This window comes from Polypterus senegalus, chromosome 7, assembly GCF_016835505.1.
Source record: "Polypterus senegalus isolate Bchr_013 chromosome 7, ASM1683550v1, whole genome shotgun sequence".
Classification (NCBI taxonomy): domain Eukaryota; kingdom Metazoa; phylum Chordata; class Cladistia; order Polypteriformes; family Polypteridae; genus Polypterus; species Polypterus senegalus.
The window spans coordinates 160,980,962-161,003,600 of NC_053160.1; the positions used below are offsets into that span (position 1 = coordinate 160,980,962).

General features: G+C 35.6%; 1 protein-coding gene across 5 annotated transcripts in view; it reads right to left on the reverse strand.

Annotated features, from left to right (window-relative positions):
- Window positions 1-22,639, reverse strand: part of shc3 (SHC (Src homology 2 domain containing) transforming protein 3) — a 123,434-nt gene that overhangs the window by 61,103 nt on the left and 39,692 nt on the right. For 2 of the 5 annotated variants that reach the window (XM_039759457.1, XM_039759455.1), the window contains exon 2: window positions 20,987-21,151. In XM_039759457.1, coding sequence (XP_039615391.1) covers window positions 20,987-21,136 — 150 coding nt within the window. In that variant the 5' untranslated portion in view covers window positions 21,137-21,151. Of the gene's footprint in view, window positions 1-20,986; window positions 21,905-22,639 lie in introns of those variants that run through there. The other 3 variants (XM_039759458.1, XM_039759456.1, XM_039759454.1) reach the window with 2 other exon arrangements.

Sequence of the window (22,639 nt, forward strand, 5' to 3'; positions counted from 1 at the left end):
ACTCTTGTCTCTATTCAAGCCATGTTGTAATGTATTCAATTTTAACATGAGTTTAACTTCCCATTCTTTTCTCTGTTGCTGTGTTTTTAAGTTGCCCATAAGCACTGTGACTTTAAGTCCCTCTCACAGTGTCCATGGCTGTTGAAGGGAACAACTGTGTTGCCATGTTTAATGTGGAATCTGTGTAATTTTTTGCAAAATTTAGACATTATTTAGTGTATGCAGGCATCTTTTATAGTGTCCAACTATGCTTCTGCAGTGCTTCCAGAGATGAAGGCCTCCTATTTTCTAAGACAAGTAATCAAAATAAAGGTAAAATAACATAGCATTCTAACATTTCCTTTATGACCTACACCATCAACATATAAATTATTCAGGCAATAATTTTGGATTTGTAAATTCATAAAAAATTCTGTTTGTACAGTATAATAGATTTTATATTGGCTATCTACATAAAAATCCTTATTTTGCAACAAATATTGTCCTATTTCAATATTTTAAAAATATTTTTGTCATTAATTAAATCGTTAAAATTATTTTCTTAATAAATGAAATTCAAAGAATGAAAGCTGGTCATTAATTAAATAACCTGTAACTCTGATAAACTGCAAACAACATTTACAACAAAAACATTCCCTGCACATAGTAATTTGTGCGAATGGCAAAAACTACAATGGAACTTGTAAAATATATTAGCTAGCACTTGTTGAAATATCAATTGGGAGGGCAAATCTTAATGACGCATAAAGATTATTAAAAATACCGAAAAGTTGAAATTAGATAGCACTAAAAAAGATGAAGACTTTATAAAGCTAGAGAGCTTGCGAATTAACAGATTGGCAGAGCCAGATGGGATTTTTCACAGAATTTTCATAGACCACAGGAAATCATATGGGAAAGGCATTTTTGCTTTTTCTGGAGACGGGGAATGTTTCATCAGCCTGTGGAACAAATAGCTCCAACAAGCAAAAGCTGCTGACAGAATTCAGTCTTGTAACCATATGCTATTTAATTTTTATTTCCTTCATTTAAGGCAAATGAGAGGAGGAAGACACAGCAATTGTGGAACTAAAGTGTGAAAATGAGTACAACCAGACAAAATGAGTAAATTTAGCAACACATACTAAACACAGAGAAAGTGTAATTCTGGAATTAATGTAAAGTGATAAAACACAGATTCCACTTGCTTGCTCAGCAAGGTGAAGGAGATTCTATACAATTAAAGTCATAAAGAGAAAAATGAATAATTCCAAAACTACAAACAAAAAATAACTACACTGAGATAGACCAGTAGTTGTAAACTGCACTGTAAAGTCAGCATCGGGATAATAGGCATAGGAAATAAAAATGCACAGGTACTGTCTAAAATTCAAATTAGAAGTGCAGTGTTTTCAAGAGTCACTGAAACAGGTGTCAAGACAAAGAGCCACTAAATGCTAAACAGCATTTATTAAACAATATGTCAACAGATTACAGGTGTATGATTTAGAAAACAATAAAGCACTTAGACTAGGCTGTTAGGACTTTATAAATTAGCAGAAGGATGAAGAATATGATTACCAGATCTTACCAAGACACTAGGATTGAGCAATCCTTCATAAATCACTAGAGATTATTTTATCTAGACTGTGGCAACAGGTTGTCTGTAATTTTGAAGATGCAAACACCATATTTCTTTTACACAGAGACAGTAATTAAGACACTAGTCATTTCCATCTCAGCCTGAAGCCAAGAGTTTTGAGCTCTGACAATGTATCAGTCTATAAGGAGAAAGATCAATTCCACAAAAGAAATCTGTTTTGACATATACAACAAAATCTAATTAATTAGTTGATTGTACAGCTAGACAGCATTCGTAACAGTACAGAAAAAAGAAGGAAACAGCGGAAAATGGAATACTAAGAAGAGGGGGGTCTTCAAGGAAATCCATAGAGTGGAGAAGGAAAAGGAAGGAGATGTTAAAAAGATCAAAGATTTCAAGACCAAGTCAGGAAATGTTAGAAAAGACAACTTTCTTGAAAAAAGGATTGAGAAGAATGGACATATGTGAGTAAAAGCACCTGATGAACATTGCATATTGAAGTTGAAGTCAAAGAGGGAAAGAATATTGTTTGTGCTAGTGGAGACTACAGAATTAAATTTGTCAAGTACAGTATAGGAGAATAAAACATAAGGTGGACTGAAGATCGTGGCTTAGTAGGGAATATACTGTACAACAGACTCCAAAAATCACTAATGTGCAACAGATGTGTAGGTAATAAAATTGCACAATCAATACAAGATCAATAAAGCATAAATGATCTTTGAAAAATAAGCAGTGGAGGTCATTACGTGTATAGGAATTCACAAAATGGATATTATAATGTTATTATAAAACACACAGCAATTCCATTTTAGTCACCTTCAAAATATTTTCCTTGAGATGCAATACACTTGTCTCAAAGCTTCTCCCATTTCTGGAAACATTTCCTGTACTCATCTTTTGTTATTGTGTCTAAAGACTATTTTTTGTTTGTTTTTATTTCTTCTATATTAGAAAACCTTCTTAATTTCAGTCTCAACTTTCATTTCATGAACAAAACAAAGTCATAATAGACAGGATCTGGTGAGTATGGGGAGGTGTGATACAACAACCGCTTTAATTTTGATAAAAAAATCTTTGACAACCTGAAAACAGCAATCGATCAACTCAACATGGTGTAACTTGGTGAAATGATTAACCAGACATGTAAGCATACAATACTTAGCAGCATATTTGATAACTGCACCCTGCTCCCAAGCTATTGACCAATTTGGGGAATTATTGGGTCCTACCTCATATATATTAGCTTTCTTAAAATTGTGCTTATATTTATCATATCTAATAATTCTATTTAAGCTCAATTATCTTTGGGAATCAAAATCAATATTTTCCCTACTATAGTTGTCATTTGAAAAATCCAGTATTAATTCATGGCAGTGCCACTGTCTTTGTGAATATTACAAGATTTCCCTGTGACTGAATAGCATTTTCTCTGGTAATTCAAGTTTCCTCTCACATTCCAAATACATATATAAGCACTTACTCAGTTCCCTTCATTTTTATTTCCTGTTAAGGGACTGCTGAACACATCAGGCCTGCCCATCCTAGCAACAGGTTCTAGATCCTACTTGGAATTTCCACATACTCTCAAGCCATCTAAAAAAATATAATCCTTTCAGCATGTCCTAGGTCTGGCCCAGGTCTTCATTTTAAAGTGGGCTATCTTTTTGTACGTCACCCCAACCCCCAACCAAGGCAAGCATCTAGGGGGCATCTAATCTACATGACAAAACCGATGAAGCTCTACATTCTTTCACAGGTAGCGGACCCAGAAACCACAAAAGAGAACTGCACTATGGTGCTTTGCTCTCACAGAAGAAGATGATTGTGTAGATGGAGATGCAAGTTCATCCATGGACTAAACTCTTACTTCCATAGCACAATCCAGTTTAACATTCACTTGAACTCCTTTACCTGAAATAGCTTCTGACCCCTTATGAGTATGGAACAACTCTGTTCAAGGAGAGAACCATGACCTTGGATTTAGAGGTGCTAATTCCCTTTTTACTAAATGTTCCTTCTATTCAGCTAAGGCTATGCAGAGTAATCAAAAAAACTGAAGAACAGACTCTTAATGTTTGCCCTCTTCTCGAGTTTGGTGTAGCTATGCTTTGTCGAGAAGAAGGATAGCTCATATAAACATTACACTGATTATTGATTTCCAAATCAGAAAAAAAACATGAGAGAAAAAACGTTGCCTTTGTTTACCCCTGTATTTGAACAGTTCTGAAAATCAAAGGTAATTACTAAAAAAAAACAAATATTTAGTTTATGCACAACCAGCGGCATTAAAGCAGTTTCACCATTGGATTGTGCTAGGGTGCCACACTGCAAGAAAACTAAAAAAAACTTTAAAAAATAGTTATAAAATTCAAAAATTATATTAATCAATGTCAGTTTTTTTTTAAAGAAAGCACGAACTTTTGGCATTTGAAAACATTGCCTTTTCTCAGTTATATAACATGTGGGCCCAAATGCCCACCAAATCATTTTTAAATCTGTTGATAATGCAAGAACAAAGGTACTGTTTTTAAATGTTAATGCACTGTGATATTACTTGTACTTGCAAAGATATGATTTTTAGCTTGAACGAGATAGAACAGATGTAGAAGCAGGAAGAGGGTACTTGTAATTACTCAGCAGCATGTCTGTGTGAAACTAAAGTAAGAGATTACGGGTTTGGGTTAGCTGCTTTTATTTTATAAATGTTAGTAATAAGAAAATTCTACCTCATAAAAGCAAAGATAATTTGGCAGTAAAGAGAAAATAAAAGACTTGAACTTTTTCCATCTAGCTACCTGTAAACCAATGACGCACACTGTCAGTTTTGAAGGAATTGGGGATTAGAGACATCTCTTTAAGTCATTTCTTGCTGATTGCAATGAACTTGTAATTAGGTAAACTCTTATGCCTTTGATTCTACTTTATCTAAAAATCCTACTTCTATATATTGGCACTTAATTCTTAATTTTTCTTTTATATTATTACTTTCTAAATGCCGTTTTTAAAATGTTACTTTATGTAAACACAAACAGACACAAATGGAATCAAATTTGCTGCTCCACTATTCACTAACATGCTATTTACACTTTAGACAGTTACAAGAAAAATGCAAGGTACAAAAACATTCATTATACATGGCTTTCATCAACCCTGCTAAAGCTTTTGACTCTGTGCACCATCAGGCCCTCTGGACAATCCTGTCAAAGTGTGGATGTATGGAACAACATACTATGATTCTGAGATTCCTTCATGACAATATGTCTGCATCTATTCTCTGTAATGGCAGTGAAACCAAACCTTTAAATGTACAGACTAGCATAAAACAAGGATGCATCATTGAATGCTATCCTTTTCACAGCCTTCACTGCAGCCATACTCCACCTAATCAGTCACAGTTTATCCCATAGTGTACAGATCATTTACAGAACAGATGGTAAGCTGTTCACCTTAAACCATTTCAAGGACAACTCCAAGATATTCGTACATCCATCATGGAGTTGCAATACACAGATAATAACGCCATTATCACCCACACAGAAAAAGATCTTCAGTGCATACTTGATGCCTCTGCCAGGGCGTTACACACTCCTTGATTTAGCCATGAAGGTTCTCCATGAGCCACCACCAGAATCCCTCACACCCCCGCTAACAATAACAATAGTGTAAGATTTGAAAATGTGAACATTATACTATCTTTGAAGTCATTTTTCTCCACGGGCAGACGTTGATACTGAAGTACACCATTACATCTGCTCTGCCAGTGGGGTTTTTGTAAAGAAGACCAAGCTACTGGTCTAAAAGGCAACTATCTTGCCAACATTTTATATAGTGCAGAGACATGAACTGCCTACACTAGGCATAGAAGCATCCTGGAGTCCTACCACCAGTGATATCTACGGAAAATTCTGTGCATCAGCTGAAAAGAAAAGCACACTAACATTAGTGTACTTGAGGAGACAAATATCAACAGCATTACCATCACCAACATCTAACACCAGCTGAGATGGGCAGGCCTAAAACAGGTCCTCTATTCAAAACTAAATGCTGGTTAACTGGCCCCAGGACATCAGAAAATGTGCTTCAAGGATAACATCAGGGTCAATCTCAAAAAATGTCACTTAACAAGTTTCTAATTGGGAAGACCTTGCTCAAAAAAGAATTGCATGGAAAAATAATTTATGTAAAGGAGACAAGCTCAATGAAGATGACCTCCAACAGAGTCAAGAAGCAACAAAGAAAGAAAGAATGCCAAACAAAGGCTCTCCTACATCCCACTTCTTGCATTACCCATCAATGCCCAAACTGCAAAAAAGTCTGTGGTTCTAGAATTGGCCTCTTTAGCCATTTGAAGTTCCACAAAAAATACCCTACAAAGTGGACTATCATATTCATCTTTGATCATCAGGCTTGCCAATGATTTACACTTCAAAGTTGACTGCCAACTAGCTAAGAAAAAAAGAACGTAATTCTCTTAGCAAGCAAGCACACTGAAATGAAGTACAAAAAAACAGTGTAAATACTGACTTCACGTCTGTGAGTTGAAGCTGTTACTGCAATAAGCATCTTTATGAACTGTATAAAACCAGCACTAACTGCAGTTTCTAAAATTGTATGCAAGCATTTCATTACATGACATGTTCGATTAACAGGCAGGTTTCATTTCCAATTTTTAAACACCACCATAAAGGCAAAAATATTACTAGAAATCAATTAAAAGGGGCATAACAGGAAAACTATTGTTAACAATGCTTATGAAACCTTTTCACACTGTAAACTGACAAAACCCCCAGCACTCCTTCAAACAATCATTAATGAAATCTTTTCTAATTTATTGAAAATATATTATTTTATTATAAATTGATCTTTTCACAAAAGTAAAAGCACGTCCTAATAGTTTTTTTCTCAGAACAGAAAAATTTACAAATAAACTGCAAACATATGTCATATAAATTCAGTATATGAAGTACTTCTGAAGGGATCCTTATGAAAGAAAAGCCAGTTGAGAATTTTCCAGGACTCACCTCAAGAAAATAAATAATATGTTTCTGCCAAATACTACATTAAGTCCATGGACAATTTTACTGTCATAATTACAACAATCATAATTTTAACCAAAAAGGCTCTAACATTGGCTTATAAGGCTGAAGAAAAATTAAAGATATTGCTCTGCAGTATCCCAATATTTGTCAAGCCTGATCCTGCTTTCCCCTTTGAACCAAAATTACATACATGCAAAGAGCTGTGGACTGTCTTGTCCCAGCAGTCTCATATTTCACATAAACATATTTATAACAAAATGATGAAGCAGGCAATTCTACATTATTGTTAGTTACATAAATAGGAAGGAGTTGTGGCACTGGTTAGAGGGATCTATTCAACAAACTGTTTAAACAAAAGACAAGCCAGATGTACACTATTCAATAAAGTAATTTTTTTATGTAATAAAACCCCTGAATACAGAATTATAACAGAAGTGGTGATAATATCCCCAATGGACTGCAACTGAAAATAAGATTACAAAAATATTTAATACAACTAATGTATCATACTAATGTATAAAGCTAAATGTAAAATGCGTGTGTATGTTCGTTCAATAGGCAAAAATCAGAACCAATAAACCACCAAATATATCCACCAAATTTTGCATAAATTCACCATTTACTGTATATAGGGGAATACCAAAGGTTATGATTTGTTCCAAAATTTAGTTGTTGCCCCCACCCTGACCAGTAACTGGGACTGACACAGTGCATGGGCATCTCACATGTGAACGGTTTTAGAACAACCGACACTTATTTTTAATAAAACTACTGCAATATGTTGACACCAATAAAAGACTAACCTTATCTACAAGCAGATCATGCTGTCATATAAGTACAAGTATCTAGTTCAGGGGTGCCCACACTTTTTCAGATTGCAAGCTACTTTTAAAATGACCAGGTCGAAATGATCTACCTACATTAAAAATTCTATATATAGTGCATCCCGAAAGTATTCACAGCGGATCACTTTTTCTACATTTTGTTATGTTACAGCTTTATTCCAAAATGGATTAAATTCATTTTTTTCCTCAGAATTCTACACACAACACCCCATAATGACAACGTGAAAAAAGTTTACTTGAGATTTTTGCAAATTTATTAAAAATAAAAAAATTGACAAAGCACATGTACATACAGTAAGTATTCACAGCCTTTGCCATGAAGCTCAAAATTGAGCTCAGGTGCATCCTGTTTCCCCAGATCATCCTTGAGATGTTTCTGCAGCCTAATTGGAGTCCACCTGTGGTAAATTCAGTTGTTTGAACATGATTTGGAAAGGCACACACCTGTCTATATAAGGTCCCACAGTTGACAGTTCATGTCAGAGCACAAACCAAGCATGATGTCAAAGGAATTGTCTGTAGACCTCCGAGACAGGATTTTCTTGAGACACAAATATGGGGAAGGTTACAGAAAAATTTCTACTGCTTTGAAGGTCCCAATGTGCACAGTGGCCTCCATCATCCGTAAGTGGAAGAAGTTCGAAACCACCAGGACTCTTCCTAGAGCTGGCCGGCCATCTAAACTGAGCGATTGGGGGAGAAGGGTCTTAGTCAGGGAGGTGACCAAGAACCTGATGGTCACTCTGTCAGAGCTCCAGAGGTCCTCTGTGGAGAGAGGAGAACCTTCCAGAAGGACAACCATCTCTGCAGCAATCCACCAATCAGGCCTGTATGGTAGAGTGGCCAGATGGAAGCCACTCCTTAGTAAAAGGCACATGGCAGCCCACCTGGAGTTTGCCAAAAGGCACCTGAAGGACTCTCAGACCATGAGAAACAAAATGATCTGGTCTGATGAGACAAAGATTGAATTCTTTGGTGTGAATGCCAGGCGTCACGTTTGGAGGAAACCAGGCACCGCTCATCACCAGGCCAATACCATCCCTACAGTAAAACATGGTGGTGGCAGCATCATGCTGTGGGGATGTTTTTCAGCGGCAGAAACTGGGAGACTAGTCAGGATAAAGGGAAAGATGACTGCAGCAATGTACAGAGACATCCTGGATGAAAACCTGCTCCAGAGCGCTCTTGACCTCAGATTGGGGCGATTGTTCATCTTTCAGCAGGACAACAATCCTAAGCACACAGCCAAGATATCAAAGGAGTGGCTTCAGGACAACTCTGTGAACGTCCTTGAGTGGCCCAGCCAGAGTCCAGACTTGAATCCGATTGAACATCTATGGAGAGATCTTAAAATGACTGTGTACCGACGATTCCCATCCAACCTGATGAAGCTTGTCAGGTGCTGCAAAGAGGAATGTGCGAAACTGGCCAAGGATAGGTGTGCCATGCTTGTGGCATCATATTCAAAAATACTTGAGGCTGTAATTGCTGCCAAAGGTGCATCGACAAAGTATTGAGCAAAGGCTGTGAATACTTATGTACATGTGATTTCTCAGTTTTTTTATTTTTAATAAATTTGCAAAAACCTCAAGTAAACTTTTTTCACGTTGTCATTATGGGTGTTGTGTGTAGAATTCTGAGGAAAAAAATGAATTTAATCCATTTTGGAATAAGGCTGTAACATAACAAAATGTGGAAAAAGTGATCCGCTGTGAATACTTTCCGGATGCACTGTATATATATATTGCATAGTTTTACTGTCAAATAATGCAAAGAGTACGCGACACGTGTCTTGCCCTAATTCTGGGCTCATCAGGCATACACTCTCACTGAACACCCTCTCGGGGATCGAACCTCGTACGTCAGCGTCAGAGGCGAAGCCACGGTGTGTGGTTCATTTATTTGACATCATGTAGATCGAGGTAATTACATTCATGGCATTCGTAGTCTGAATCACAATCTGATTGCATGGGTGCATGTGGGATGACCAGTGTGTTAGAAGGAAAGAGATCTCAGACTGGCCGCCCTGTATGTGGCAAATGCCATAGGGAGGATATATGATAGACTAACATTTAAAAAAAATTTTTTTGAATGCAACGCGATCTACCTGCACTACCTTTTTGATCTACTGGTCGATCGCGATTAACATATTGGGCACCCCTGATCTAGTTAGTTGCGGTAATAGAAAGCACGTGAAAAGTGTGCAGTTGTCCAGGCGAGAGCGCACCTTCGTGCAGAGTAAGCCAGCCGCTGAAAAAGCATGCTCTGCCTTCACTGAAGCAGGCGGCACTGTCATCAGATACTGATACACTTGTTCTAAACAACGCCCGGGCTTGCCGTTGCTCTGAAACACTGCCATTTCAGCTTTTACAGATGCATCCAGTTTCTTGTCATCATTCTCTGATGGCAAGTTTCTTGGCACAGATAATGCGGATGCAACAGACTGACACATTGCAATTTCAAGTTGCTGTTCAAAGCTGTTGTCTGACAGACGTCAATGAAGTCTGCCCCGTCCCGGCATTCGTGAGCTGCAGAGTGCAGACTCCTCCTAGTCCACTGTGCTCAGTCTTAGTAGGAGCCGGGAGACTGACAACTGCTGCTGGTCTGTTGTTGACTGAATTAATTGGCAACACACTACACTGTGGGCCAAAAAACTGTGCCACTTAATTATTTTCAACTATAACTCTGTTATTTCTTTAACTATTTTTACACTTTTACACGCAATATATGCTTGCTTGGCCGTTCCCGGTTTCCCGGGAATTACAGCAATTTGGGAATGAAAAATGTACAGGAATGGATTCCCTAAACACAGATATACAAGTAATAGATAAAGTAGTTTCTTTATTTGTAGATTTGTGTTTTAGTCCCTAATGATAAGTCTTGATGCCATAATCAGAGGACCAGGGAGAAAATAAAACAATTTAACTCTAGTTGTGCGATGCTGGAGAAAAAAAATAAAACCAGCAGGGATTCCAAAGCCAAAAGACCACCTAGCCTCTACCAAACATACATGTGTCTAAGAAGATCCTATTGATTTTTAAGCTTTGTCTTAGATACAGAGGTTTTCATCATTAAGCTTCCTCCTCTACAGCTCTCTTTGAAGAAGATACAGTATTGATTTTTTTGTTAATCAGACCTAGTGACAACTTATCAGTGTGGTTTATTCTTGAATATTCATTTGTCCATCTTGCTATGTTTCTTTGCTGAAATCAGTACCCTTGAAATCTCTTATTAACTTCCACACCTGATTCACTGCCTGTTGTTGATGATGGACATAAACATTTTTTGGTGTCATATTACTGTAAATTTAAGTTTGTTTCTTTGTACACCAAAATTATGCATTATCTACCTGAACATGATTTTGGTTTTATCCTTAGAAATAAACAGCTTGACTTTTGTTTATCCTTAGAACAAAACTTTAAGGCAGTGTCCATAAGAACACAACTTAATCTGGTCCAAAATCTTTCAGCTTTCAGTCCAAGAACAACCTTCTTTGAAGAGAACTATAAAACAAATACCATGTAAAATAAACCTAGATGCATAGTATAGACATTAAAGGGGTAAAGTGACACTCAAGGTTGCATTAATCATTGCAACAGAAACTGATTAAAGATCTGAGCCCAAGTCAAAGTTTTACTGTGGTCCAATGCCTTCATAAGATCCAGACTTTCTAGCAACAAAAAGTAAAGGTGTGAATTTTAAGAATGCAGCATATCAAAAATTAGCAAGGTCTACTTGAATGTCAAAGCGATCTCTCTTGTATGATCTGTTATCTGGGGATACCTGATGCATGGACTAAATGGAACCACATGATAGGGCTGAAATACTGCTACTGGGAACCCTGGGGAAGTCTTTATTAATCATGGAGAAAACAGTGCTGCTGTGATATTGTACTTTATGAGGTTTAGTTTTCCAAGAACATTACACTAAATGAGAAATTTCATGCCTGAAAATACACAAAGAATTCAAAGCAAGTAATGAGCATGTTAAAATGCCCCACATTAATTAATTTAATGCTATGTACAGTATAAAAATACTTTGTAGTGAATGTACACAAAGATGTTCTAAACAATTTAATGTATAATGGTCACTTGTCTAAAAATTCTATACATTAAAATCATACTGAAATATATTATGAACAGAATCCAGGTTGGGAACATGGTAAATTTATAAAATGAATAATTATAGCAACTGAGAATGACTACAGAAGTAAACCTCTGTAGTCTCAAGAGAAAAAATAAAGAACAGATGCAATCAAAGCTTTTACATTCGTTAATTTGGACAGTTTTTTGTATAACATTAGTAATTTTGTTAAAGCTGTTAAAAAAATATATATATATATACTGTGTATATGTATATATATATATATATATATATATATATATATATATATATACAGTATATATATATACACACAGTATATAGTGCTCTTCCAGTTTACTATCTATCCACCCACCTATGCATTCATTGAGTCAGCTTTGTTCCAGTGTCTACAGCCTGAATTTTTAGGTGCCCCTGTACTATTTATTTCCTTTAGGACCCTTATGGATCACTGCACAATTCCATACCTCTAGACCTGAGTAGGCTAAGCATTCCATATAGCCTCTAAATGACTAGCTTGCTCCCCTAAAAGAGAACATTCAATACCATGAAAAACAGTCTTTATTTTTTGTTGGTTTGTTAACAATATAAAACCCTCAGACGTCTCGTACTACTTCTGCAGGGATTGCGCTTTTCTCTATCAAATGAGGAGTGATCGAAACTCAATAATTCTTTTTTTAATGCCTTTTATGTAACACTTTCTGTAAAGGAAACTCTGCCTGAAACAATTTGGGCAGCTACAGCCAAAGTACATAACAATCACCTTCATGTAATCTACAAAAACCTACTCTAGGTCTTACCTAAAAACACATTAAAAATGCAGTTCACTTTTCTGATTATATTTTTCCTTTTTTTTTCTTATTATTACCTGATACACATGAAAAATGGTTCAAATCTATTAATCGACTATTTGTTCAAAATATGTTTCTGATAGTAAAATACATGAACTAATAATTCTTTACTTACATATTACATGCCATTCTGGGAATAAGACTTTATACATTCTTGTGGCTTCATGTACTCTGTCAAAGTAAGCTAAACACCCAAAATTAAGTGCTGAGGCATACATTGTTTTTTGCCAGTTTCTGTATAATTTTATATTTTTTCTTGGGTATTACAAATACTTTTTTTCACTGTTTTATATATTTGACCCAATGTTGTACTTGGTGTCAAGTTTCTTGTTCAACACTAACAATCTTAAAAGTCACAGTTTTCACTATAGGATAATAGAAGGCAAAAAAAATGTACAAGAGCTCCATCAATCCCCAGATGAAGCATAAAACATAACACAAATTAGACATTGCATAAACAGAGCAGTAGCAATGTTTGGGCTAGTTGGGCCTGGCCACATCCATATTCCACAGTAAACTTGGATTAAGTGTGTTAATATTACAGCATAAAATTTGCATCATTTAAGCACTAAGAGATCACATGGTAACTTGAAGCTCACCTCATTCAATTTGAAGAGAATGTGTACCTTGTGATTCACTACTCACTTCTTTGGTTAAGACTCACTTCTTCACAGTTTGCCATACCCCCGAGTAGAGCAGCTGATTAGCTGTGCATACAGCATCTCCGTTGTTAATCGTTAGTACTAAAATATAAGTAATATGCTATTTATAAACTGTCACTAACTCTCTCGTGTTTTGTCTCTCTTCTCTGTATCTCATGTGGCACTTACTGCCACTGCTCTGCTGCTGAGTTGTTTGCCTGCCTATGGAAAAGTCATCTCAGATAAAGGAGCACTGAAATCATCGGGTAGAAGGGTCCTTTGATAAGATTGGTCAGCCCAGCACTGACTCAGCTACAAAATACCCAGTAGCGGGGAGGTGGCTAGTTGGCTCAGGTCTCCAGGACTCCTACTATGTCAGACTCCTTTTCTACAGTTCTACAGTTAACTGATACAGATGTTGTCGATTGTCATTTATATTAATTAGTTTCTACTTTGCTTTTGATGTATTTGAACAAATCTGTATCCTTATATGTCATAGTTGTATATTTTCTGAGCGGTATAATCTATTCTTGCATTTTGCTTTGAGAGTTGTTGCAACACTATACTTCCATACTTAGTGAGAAGTGCTATGCAAGAGCAAAGTAATTTCTACTATAGCATGGTATTTCTGAGGAGGCAATGACAGATTGGTCATCAGGCTATGTGAAGAAGATTATTTGTGCTCTGTTTTATGTATTGGAGTTACTCCTATCATTTGACACCCGTTGCATGCCCAACCTACCTAGAAGGGCTCTCTGAATTGCCTTTCTCAAGATTTCTTCCATATTTTTTTTTTTGTCTTCTTAGGGAGTTAAGGCTGGGAGGGCTGTTAAATAACATGGCCACTGAGAAAGAACATTGAGGCATTCCTTGTGTGATTATGGGCTATATAACAAATAAATTGTTGTGATGTCATGCCTGGGACAAAACCTTTTGTTTCCCTAAGTTAGCAGTGAACAACTTTGAAAGCCAAAGGGAGAGGACTGAAGTTCTTTCTTCAATTGTGGATATTGGGAAGTGTAAACCTTACCTGATAACATAACTGCTCAGTATTATTTAGTGCTACAGTATGTCATTTTCTAACCTACTTAAACAAAATTAAGATCGTGGGGTTAATAGGGGCTATAGCCTACTGCAGCTAGCATAGGCTGCAAGGCAGAAACAAACCAACCTATCCACATAACAAACACACACTAGGGCCAATTTAGCACCGCTAATTCATCTAACCTGTGCGTCTTTGAATGGTGGGAGAAAACCGGAGCACCTGGAGGAAACTCATGCAGACACAAGGAGAACATTCAAACTCCACTCAGGAAACACCTGGCATACAAACCCTGGTCTCTTTAATGTGAGGCAGCAGTGTTACTGCTGTGCCACCATGCCTCCCTATTATTTAATGTCACATTTTATTAAGCTCTGAAGGGTGTAATATCTAGTTCAAATATATTACTGATTATAATTAAGAAAAGATAATCTCAGTACAAAATGCTCCCATAGTAAACATGAAAGAACAGCTGTACTTTTAGCTGTCTTGTATTTTCTTGTTTGTTATAGTTTACCCTGGCACTCTACTGCCATTTCTCCCAGTTTCCTTTTATATTTGCCTGCATAATTTTGCATTAGAGACTGAAGATTGCAAGTCACAATCAGTAAGTGATTGCACTTCATTCAATGAGAGGAAAATAGAAGTATAAGATTATTTGATGGGCAGGAAAATGTGACAAAACACCTGATGAAAACGAGTAGTAAAATTTAATGAGTGGTTCCAGAAATCTTTAATGAAAAGATAAAAACAGAACCAGGCTTAGTGTGGTCACCAGTGCTAGTAGAAAAGCTACACAATAATATTTTCACTGTAGCAGAGATGAAAAGGACTTAAATGATATAGGTGAGTATAGTGATAAAAAACATTTTCAAGAGCAAACCTGGTGTCTTCTGTTTCTGATTACTCACTTTTTAAGTTTAACATAAGTATAAGCAAAAAATTTCACTTACAAATTGTACAGATTATATAAAAAATGCAATAATTATAATATTGTCAATCAACAGCTCAGAAGATAATTTGTTAAGAAAATGAAAAACCTTTGTGCTATGTGCATTCATTCTTTTAGAAAGGTAAAAACCGAAGGGGTTGCAGTGGGCTGGCGCCCTACCCGGGGTTTGTTTCCTGCCTTGTGCTCTGTGTTGGCTGGGATTGGCTCCAGCAGACCCCCGTGACTCTGTAGTTAAGATATAGCGGGTTGGATAATGGATGGATAGAAACTTAAGGGTCTTAAGAGGCTCACCATTCAAATTTCTACCTCAGTTAGGAATTCTGGCTACACCCTTGTGTATAAAGAGTATTTGGCCTTTTGTCATTTTCCATTTAAACCCAAATTTGACATGAGAGACATTTTGAATTAATCTCTAATCAATGTTTTGCACTGCATTTGTTGTTGCTTTCTTTCTATGCTGTTGATATACTTTAAATTATAAATAAATTAAGGTAAGAGCAGGCAATTGTAGCAATGCAAAAACAATTGTTTTCTAATCAACTCATCTGTCATGAGCTGTACGTAAAAAATTACACTTTATGAAAACTCAGTAAAACTGTAAGTCTTTAAAGGTTTTAACAAGTGTTGAAAACAAGTTTGAAAAAGCTTAATACTAATATACTACTCACAATGCATGGTATTTGAATGTATGGCAGCGAAGCATTCTCACTAACATCAGTGGGCAGAAATGGTTCATTTTGTAACTGAGAGACTTGCTCAGCAGAGACACACTAAACTACTATTTTGTAAACAAAATCTAAATCATTTTACCCTACCAACCTCTTGCACCTATTTAAGTTGGTCTTTCTGTGTATCTTTGTATATAAACAGTATATATTATATATTAAGTAGACATATATAATCTTATACACATGTCAATAAATTCTGAAATTATGCCAAGGTAAAGTATCCAGCCCCCATTGGAGATTGAAAGAAAACTGATTTGAGTCTAATAATGGATTAATGAGGGCCTGGGTGTTAGGATCAATCTTCTGACTCACTCCCAAATGGTTAAAGATAGCATCATTAAGTACAGATATGCAATAGGCACCTATGTGGGTACGCATCCAGGTTGGCAGCAATAAGTCAAAAACAGAGGGGTAATGCAACAAACTGTAATAGTGTTCACCATGATGAAATTTAAATGTATGACCCTGAAGTGTATATACTAATTATTTCCATATATATATATATAAAGCGATAAGACGCCCATCCATCCAGCATCCATGTCCTTGTCGTAATGTCATTTAGCATCCACAAGAGGGAACAAATGTTCAATGAACAAAGGCATAAGGTAGTAAGCCATGTGGCATACATTAATGCAGGTGGGCATCACGCCATCCACAACAGGGCTGAAATGTCAGACAAAGAAAGGCAATAAGAAGCACAAAGAAAGAGGGATGAAAAGGTTGGCATATCCAGTGATCAGAGGTTTGTACATGCAGGACGTGATCAAAACTGACTGACTTACAGTACTATTAAGCGCATTTTTTCTCTATTATGCTAGTTTAATATAATAGCCAAAATGACCACTACAAAGCTCACAATACAGACATACATATATTTCTATGTTTATTTGTGAGTGGTAATTTGTGTTTATATACAATCACATACAAACACACCTCCATAAATACATGCAAAAAAAATCACATATAATAAACCACCCTATAGACAAACACACATTGGCAAAATAGAGTTGCTGAACTAACCTGATTGGACATTCTTTATGTATGTATGTTCAGACGTGCATGTGTGCAATGCATGCACCTGACTTACTAATTTGCTTGATAAAGCAAAATTCAGAATCTAAACAGACAGATAAACATAAAGCATGACTTAAGTATTCTGTCACTCCTATCCTAAACTCACAAATCAGATTATCTATATGTACTGTGAAGTTATATATGAGATTTTATTAAAAGTCAGGCAGGTAGCCTGTGCACAGTGTAACATTTTGTGGAGCAATCTATGTAGCATTCTGTAACTCTTTCTAAACGTTTCTGTTTAAGCCTTGATGATATTAGCATTTATAAACCAACTTATTTACTGTCCTTCTCAACACGCACCCTGTAGGCTTGTAAACAAATTCATATTTTACAGATGCACGGCATGTTTTATAATTAAAAATGTAATACTGTAGTTTTGCCTGAGGCGTATATATATGCAGCATCTCTCTTGGGTTGTGTGGGATGAAATATAAAAAAATCTTTAAACATTCTCAAAGTAACATTTTATCCATTGCAAGGATCTCCTCACAGGTTAAAATTAAAAGGCTGACTGGACTATCTCTTATCTAAGCAAAAAGTGAAGCATTTGTGTCTTCTACAGTGTACACACAGACTCAAAAACATACTAAAATGGTTTGCATCATATAGATTAGGAAATTCATATATATAAAAGTGCCTGATGTAGAAAAAATGTAAGCACCTTAAGCACATCAGTCCTTCCTGCTTTAGCTAAGACAAAAAAGAGATTTCACATTTTTTCAATTGATAGTACACACACTAATTTTTTCTTACAAATGCCTCTAGCATCAACTTGATGAGTCCTTGCCTGTGCTAGCAAATTATTATCTAGCGAAAATAACATATGACATACAATGTCAGACTTAAATTGATTAATATTGTAAAATGATGATCAACCTTATATCACACACATAATGCTCAAAAGACACCCTGAGCACTTTATTCTACTGCTTACATGCAACTTCATCTACCTTTATAGATTATGTGGCCTGAAAGTGCTATATAAAATGTTAATTATTATTATTATTATTATTATTAAAGACTCAATGGTTACATAGCTTACTGTGCCCCCTCAATATTGTTTCTTGCTGCTCCTTATTGGTCGCAAGTATGGGATTTCTTTACTTTCTCATTCAACACATAGTCTTTGAACAGGAGAAACTCCCAAGGAGCCTCCCTGTGTTCTGAGTGGCCCCAAAGTCTTCCTCTCCCCTGTATACTACCAAAAAAGAACTTAAATAAGTATACCCTTTATCAGTTTACAAATTAAATAAAATGCATTGTACGCAACCATTAAAGAGATCAGTGGATGAAGGCATGCCAAAATTGCCAAGCAAAAGCTTGAGAAAATGACTGTTATGTGTATGGTATTAAATGAAACAAAATATAAAGCTTATTTCATATAATTTGTGTGTCATATTTATTCCTTTTTTCATCTTTTTGATTTTATGTTAATGTCATATTAATTTCCCTTAGCATTTGAAGATTTAATTTGATAGTCCATCATCCAACCACAATGTCAAACTGAAAATTAAATGCTGATAACACAAGCTAATTAAGGAAAGCCCTCCCATATAATATTCAGTGGCAGGTAGCGAATGAATATACATTTTGTTGACTATTACAACATACATTTGATTTTACTGCAAATTACAAAATATTATATATGTTAAGTATTTACAAGCAAGCAAACACATTCGCACTACAGAAGTACCACAGCTTGTATCCCCTGTTGTTAACTGCTTTTTAAAAACTGTTGAAATAATGCTTACTATAAAAGGTAGTATTAAAAATAAAGATTGCCTGATATTGATATCTATTCTAAATATGAAAAAAGATTTCAATGCTTTAATTTTTGTTTAAAGCATTTGCCAAAATTTGTACTAACCAGCATCTGACTCTCTTAAAGTATAGGACCTGAATGTAAGACTGACTAGTAGGCATATTTATATATACTTTGTTATTAACTGTGTGTCATATTAAAAATAGTGCACATTTAATGTGCATTTTATATTATATTTTGATTTCATAGCCAAGTATCAGGAAGAAACCGTATACATAACTAGAGCAAAAACAATGAATTGGTATAAATATAAAGGATAAATGATCGTCAGTAGATATTCAAATGTTACACTATGTACAAAAACAAATAGTGCAGAGAACAATTTTAAATATACAGGATGAAGAGTTGACATGCATGGAAATAAATTATACATGCTTTATGAAAAGAACTAAATGTGTGGTATATAGACAGTAGGCAGATAACCTTCATGAAATAACCTTTGGAATATTTCATCTGAACATATATCGTCCTAGGCCCTATTTTATTGCATCGTGTGATTATATGTGGATTGAGTGAATGAGCATGATTACATAATAATACATATATACGTATACACGTCGTGACGGTAATTGCCCTATGATCAAGAAAAATGGCAGCATCAACTGTCAATTACCATTACTGTCTCGTTTAATGGTGCATGGAGTGTATGGCAAGACACACAGCTCTAATTAAAAGAGCCTCAAGCACAATCAAACATTAAGCTCAATATGGAGCCACAAGGTATATCAGAAAGGCATTTTTGTGGCATGTACGTACTGCAAGTATTGATTGTGAATTTTTAGATGTACCATACTGCAGAAGCTGTGTTTAATGGAGTGAAATGTACATACAAAGCATCATCTCTATGAAAAAGCTGACAAGAAAGGACATTCTGCACCACTTAAAAAAATAATCTTTCACCTTTACATCTGCCAACATCTATGAACTATTAAAGCTAAACCTTGCTATACTTAAAAGGCTGGTAGGTATAGTGTACATGTGATTTGTGTTTATGTGGATTATATTCCCAATAAATCAATAGGACAATTATTAATTTATGTATCAGATATAAACAAAGTGCATACATATAGGTGCCTATAATATATACATATATATTACATTAGATTTTTATATGCCAAATACAAAACATGCATATGTGTGTGTATGCTGTATACAGTATATATGTATAAAGTGTATATATATAAAATGCATGCCTGTATAAATATTTAGACGCGCATACATATATATACATATTAATGTGTGTGTACTTGGGCAGTACACATAATGCACTGCATTATACATTATACATACAAACACACAAAAAATGACATGTATTTATGTAATATTGTTTTTACAAAATTTCCATACCAAAATAATATTTAGAAATAAAGATAAAACCAGAAAACCGTCACACTCTTTTATAGTGAATTAGCTATTTTTTATAAAAAATAAACAGATTTTACAGTACTTCTGTGATGAATCGTTGACAAATTTCCATTGATCACAGTCAACAACCATCTTTCACATAAACTGATACTGCATGTAAAAAAAATAACATATGCAGTTTCTGAATATGCATATGTCTACTTAATGTTGAAAGTAATGCAATTGTAATTACAAAATACTACAGGAAAAGAAAAAAATATTTCTTTTCATACAGTATTTTGCAAAATTCTAGCTTTGATCCTACAGCTTCCTGCTTAGACTGCAAAAAAAATAAACAAGATGCTTATTACTTTATGTCACAACTCATTTTCCTCAAGAATATATGCATTTGTATACAATATTTGTGAAAAATTTGAATAAAAAAGTACAGAAAAGCAGTGTGTTTACATGTAAGATCACTTTGTTCATATAGATTCATAGACTTAAAAATCACAAACAAATAAAAAAAAATGTATTTTGTTTTGTTAATGCATGTCATTGTGCACAGGTGATTGAGCTATAAGGCCATTAACAAATATTTCTGGACCCTATGAGTGTTTCAGGTTGCTTCTTAAGATTCTCTAATATTTAATAAAGTGGCACTGAATTTATGGTATTTTATTTCTTTACATCAGAAGATGAATTAGTAATTCTCAGCACTCAAAGGGTTAAGATACATGCTTAAGGAATTTTGTATGTGTGTGTGTGTGTGTGTGTGTTTGCAGCACCAATGCTGTCTCACATTATATCCATGATGAAACACAGAATTAATGACCTCCCCTTTGGTTTAAATTGTTCAGAAGCGTTTCGAGCAAACAAAGAGCAGGCAGCCTAGCTTCCTTTTGTTTCTTAATGAAGTGCATTTCATTGAGGAAAAAGGGAGAATGAAAGAGACCAACCTTTACAATGTACGTCACTCCAGGTCCCAGGATCTTCTCATTTGAGTGCAGCCATCCTCTGGAGGGTTTATTGATAACACTGCCACTTTGATTCCAATCTTCACTGCCCAGGTGCATGTCCTCCAGCCTGCTCTTTTTTCCTGTGCTCATTCTGCTCAGGTCCTGCTGAGAACACAGAGTGGTAGAGGCAGGGTTACATGTGTTGTCTAAAGATCCCACTAAGGTGCCAGGAGGATTTGAGCTGCCTTGCAGTTTGGAGGCAGCAAGGTCTTTCACTGCAGAGGAGAGGTTTTTGATGCCCAGTAGGCTGCCTGTACTTGAGAATTTCAAGTGGGACACTTTGTGAATGAGGGTACAAAAAGTGGTGGGTCCATCTTCTTGATCAGATTGCAGCACCTCAGCTGAGGATGGGTACTGGTGTGCAGCGGGCGTTGCAGGAGAAGCTGAGACCTTGCTGTTCATGGAAAAACTGTGGAGAAGCTCATCTACAGATGTTACGGACTCATCCTTGAAGCGGTTATATTTGGTACGGTTAAGCATGCCCTTTTATCTTGCTTCCTGCATATGTACTGGCAAATCCACTGCCAGCCTAAAAAGCGCATTCTCTAGCATAGTAAATGCCTCATATCAACAGCAAGCAATGGAGAGCTTTGTCAATCTTTTGTCTTTTTATTTGAAGAATCACTCTAAAAATCTAGTAAATATGATGACCCCACACGCAAACCAAAACAGGAAAATCCACAGAAAAAAAGTCATCAATGAAAAGAGAAAAATTACAGTAAGAGTGCTCTCCCGAATGATATCCAGACAGACAAGTAACAGTATTCAATGACTGAGATCCCTGGTCCTTCTAAAGCTGCCAAGCCGCTCACAGCTAAAGCATGACTCACACAACTGAGAAGACCCGTTTCAACAAAAGGCTCACTGAACACTGCAAATCACTTCCTGTAGCAAAAAAAAAAAAAAATCCACCCACTTACAGCACACTAGAACCAATCAATTCTCAAATTTCCCTTTCCGATCTTCTCAGACTGATATTTCCACTTAACCGCAGGAATGTTTCCCCCCCTTTCTACAAAAAAAAATCTCTCTTATCAGCAGCAAATTAGAATGGTTTCCACTGCGTGTTTTACATTAGCCTGTGCTGTTTTGTGGAGGCAGCTGTGTATTATATCTTTTATACATCACCCTCCAGATTTAAGAATGAAGATTTGCATATGCCCCGAAGAATTAAATGGGACTATAATAGAAGTGCAAAAAAGAACTTTTCAAAATGATGCTTTTAATAATATTACACAATGATTTAAATGAAAATGCACTATTTCATATTTAACAAGCTAATCTCTAAAATATCATGCTTGCTCTGATATATAATTAATAAAAAAAATGATCTAGTTCTGGATTTTTGTTAATTTAAAATGATTTTAGAAATTGTTGTGTGCATGTACACACATACACACACATCTATCTATCTATTAAATTGATAAATATAAATATACACCTGTGTAACTATGTGTATATAGTAATGAATATGGTGTATATGCATGTATAAATGATTTACAGAGCGAAAGACAGAGCATATATAAAAATTATATAGTATATACAGTAAATATACAAATATGCATGTATTCATATAGTCTAATAAATATATAT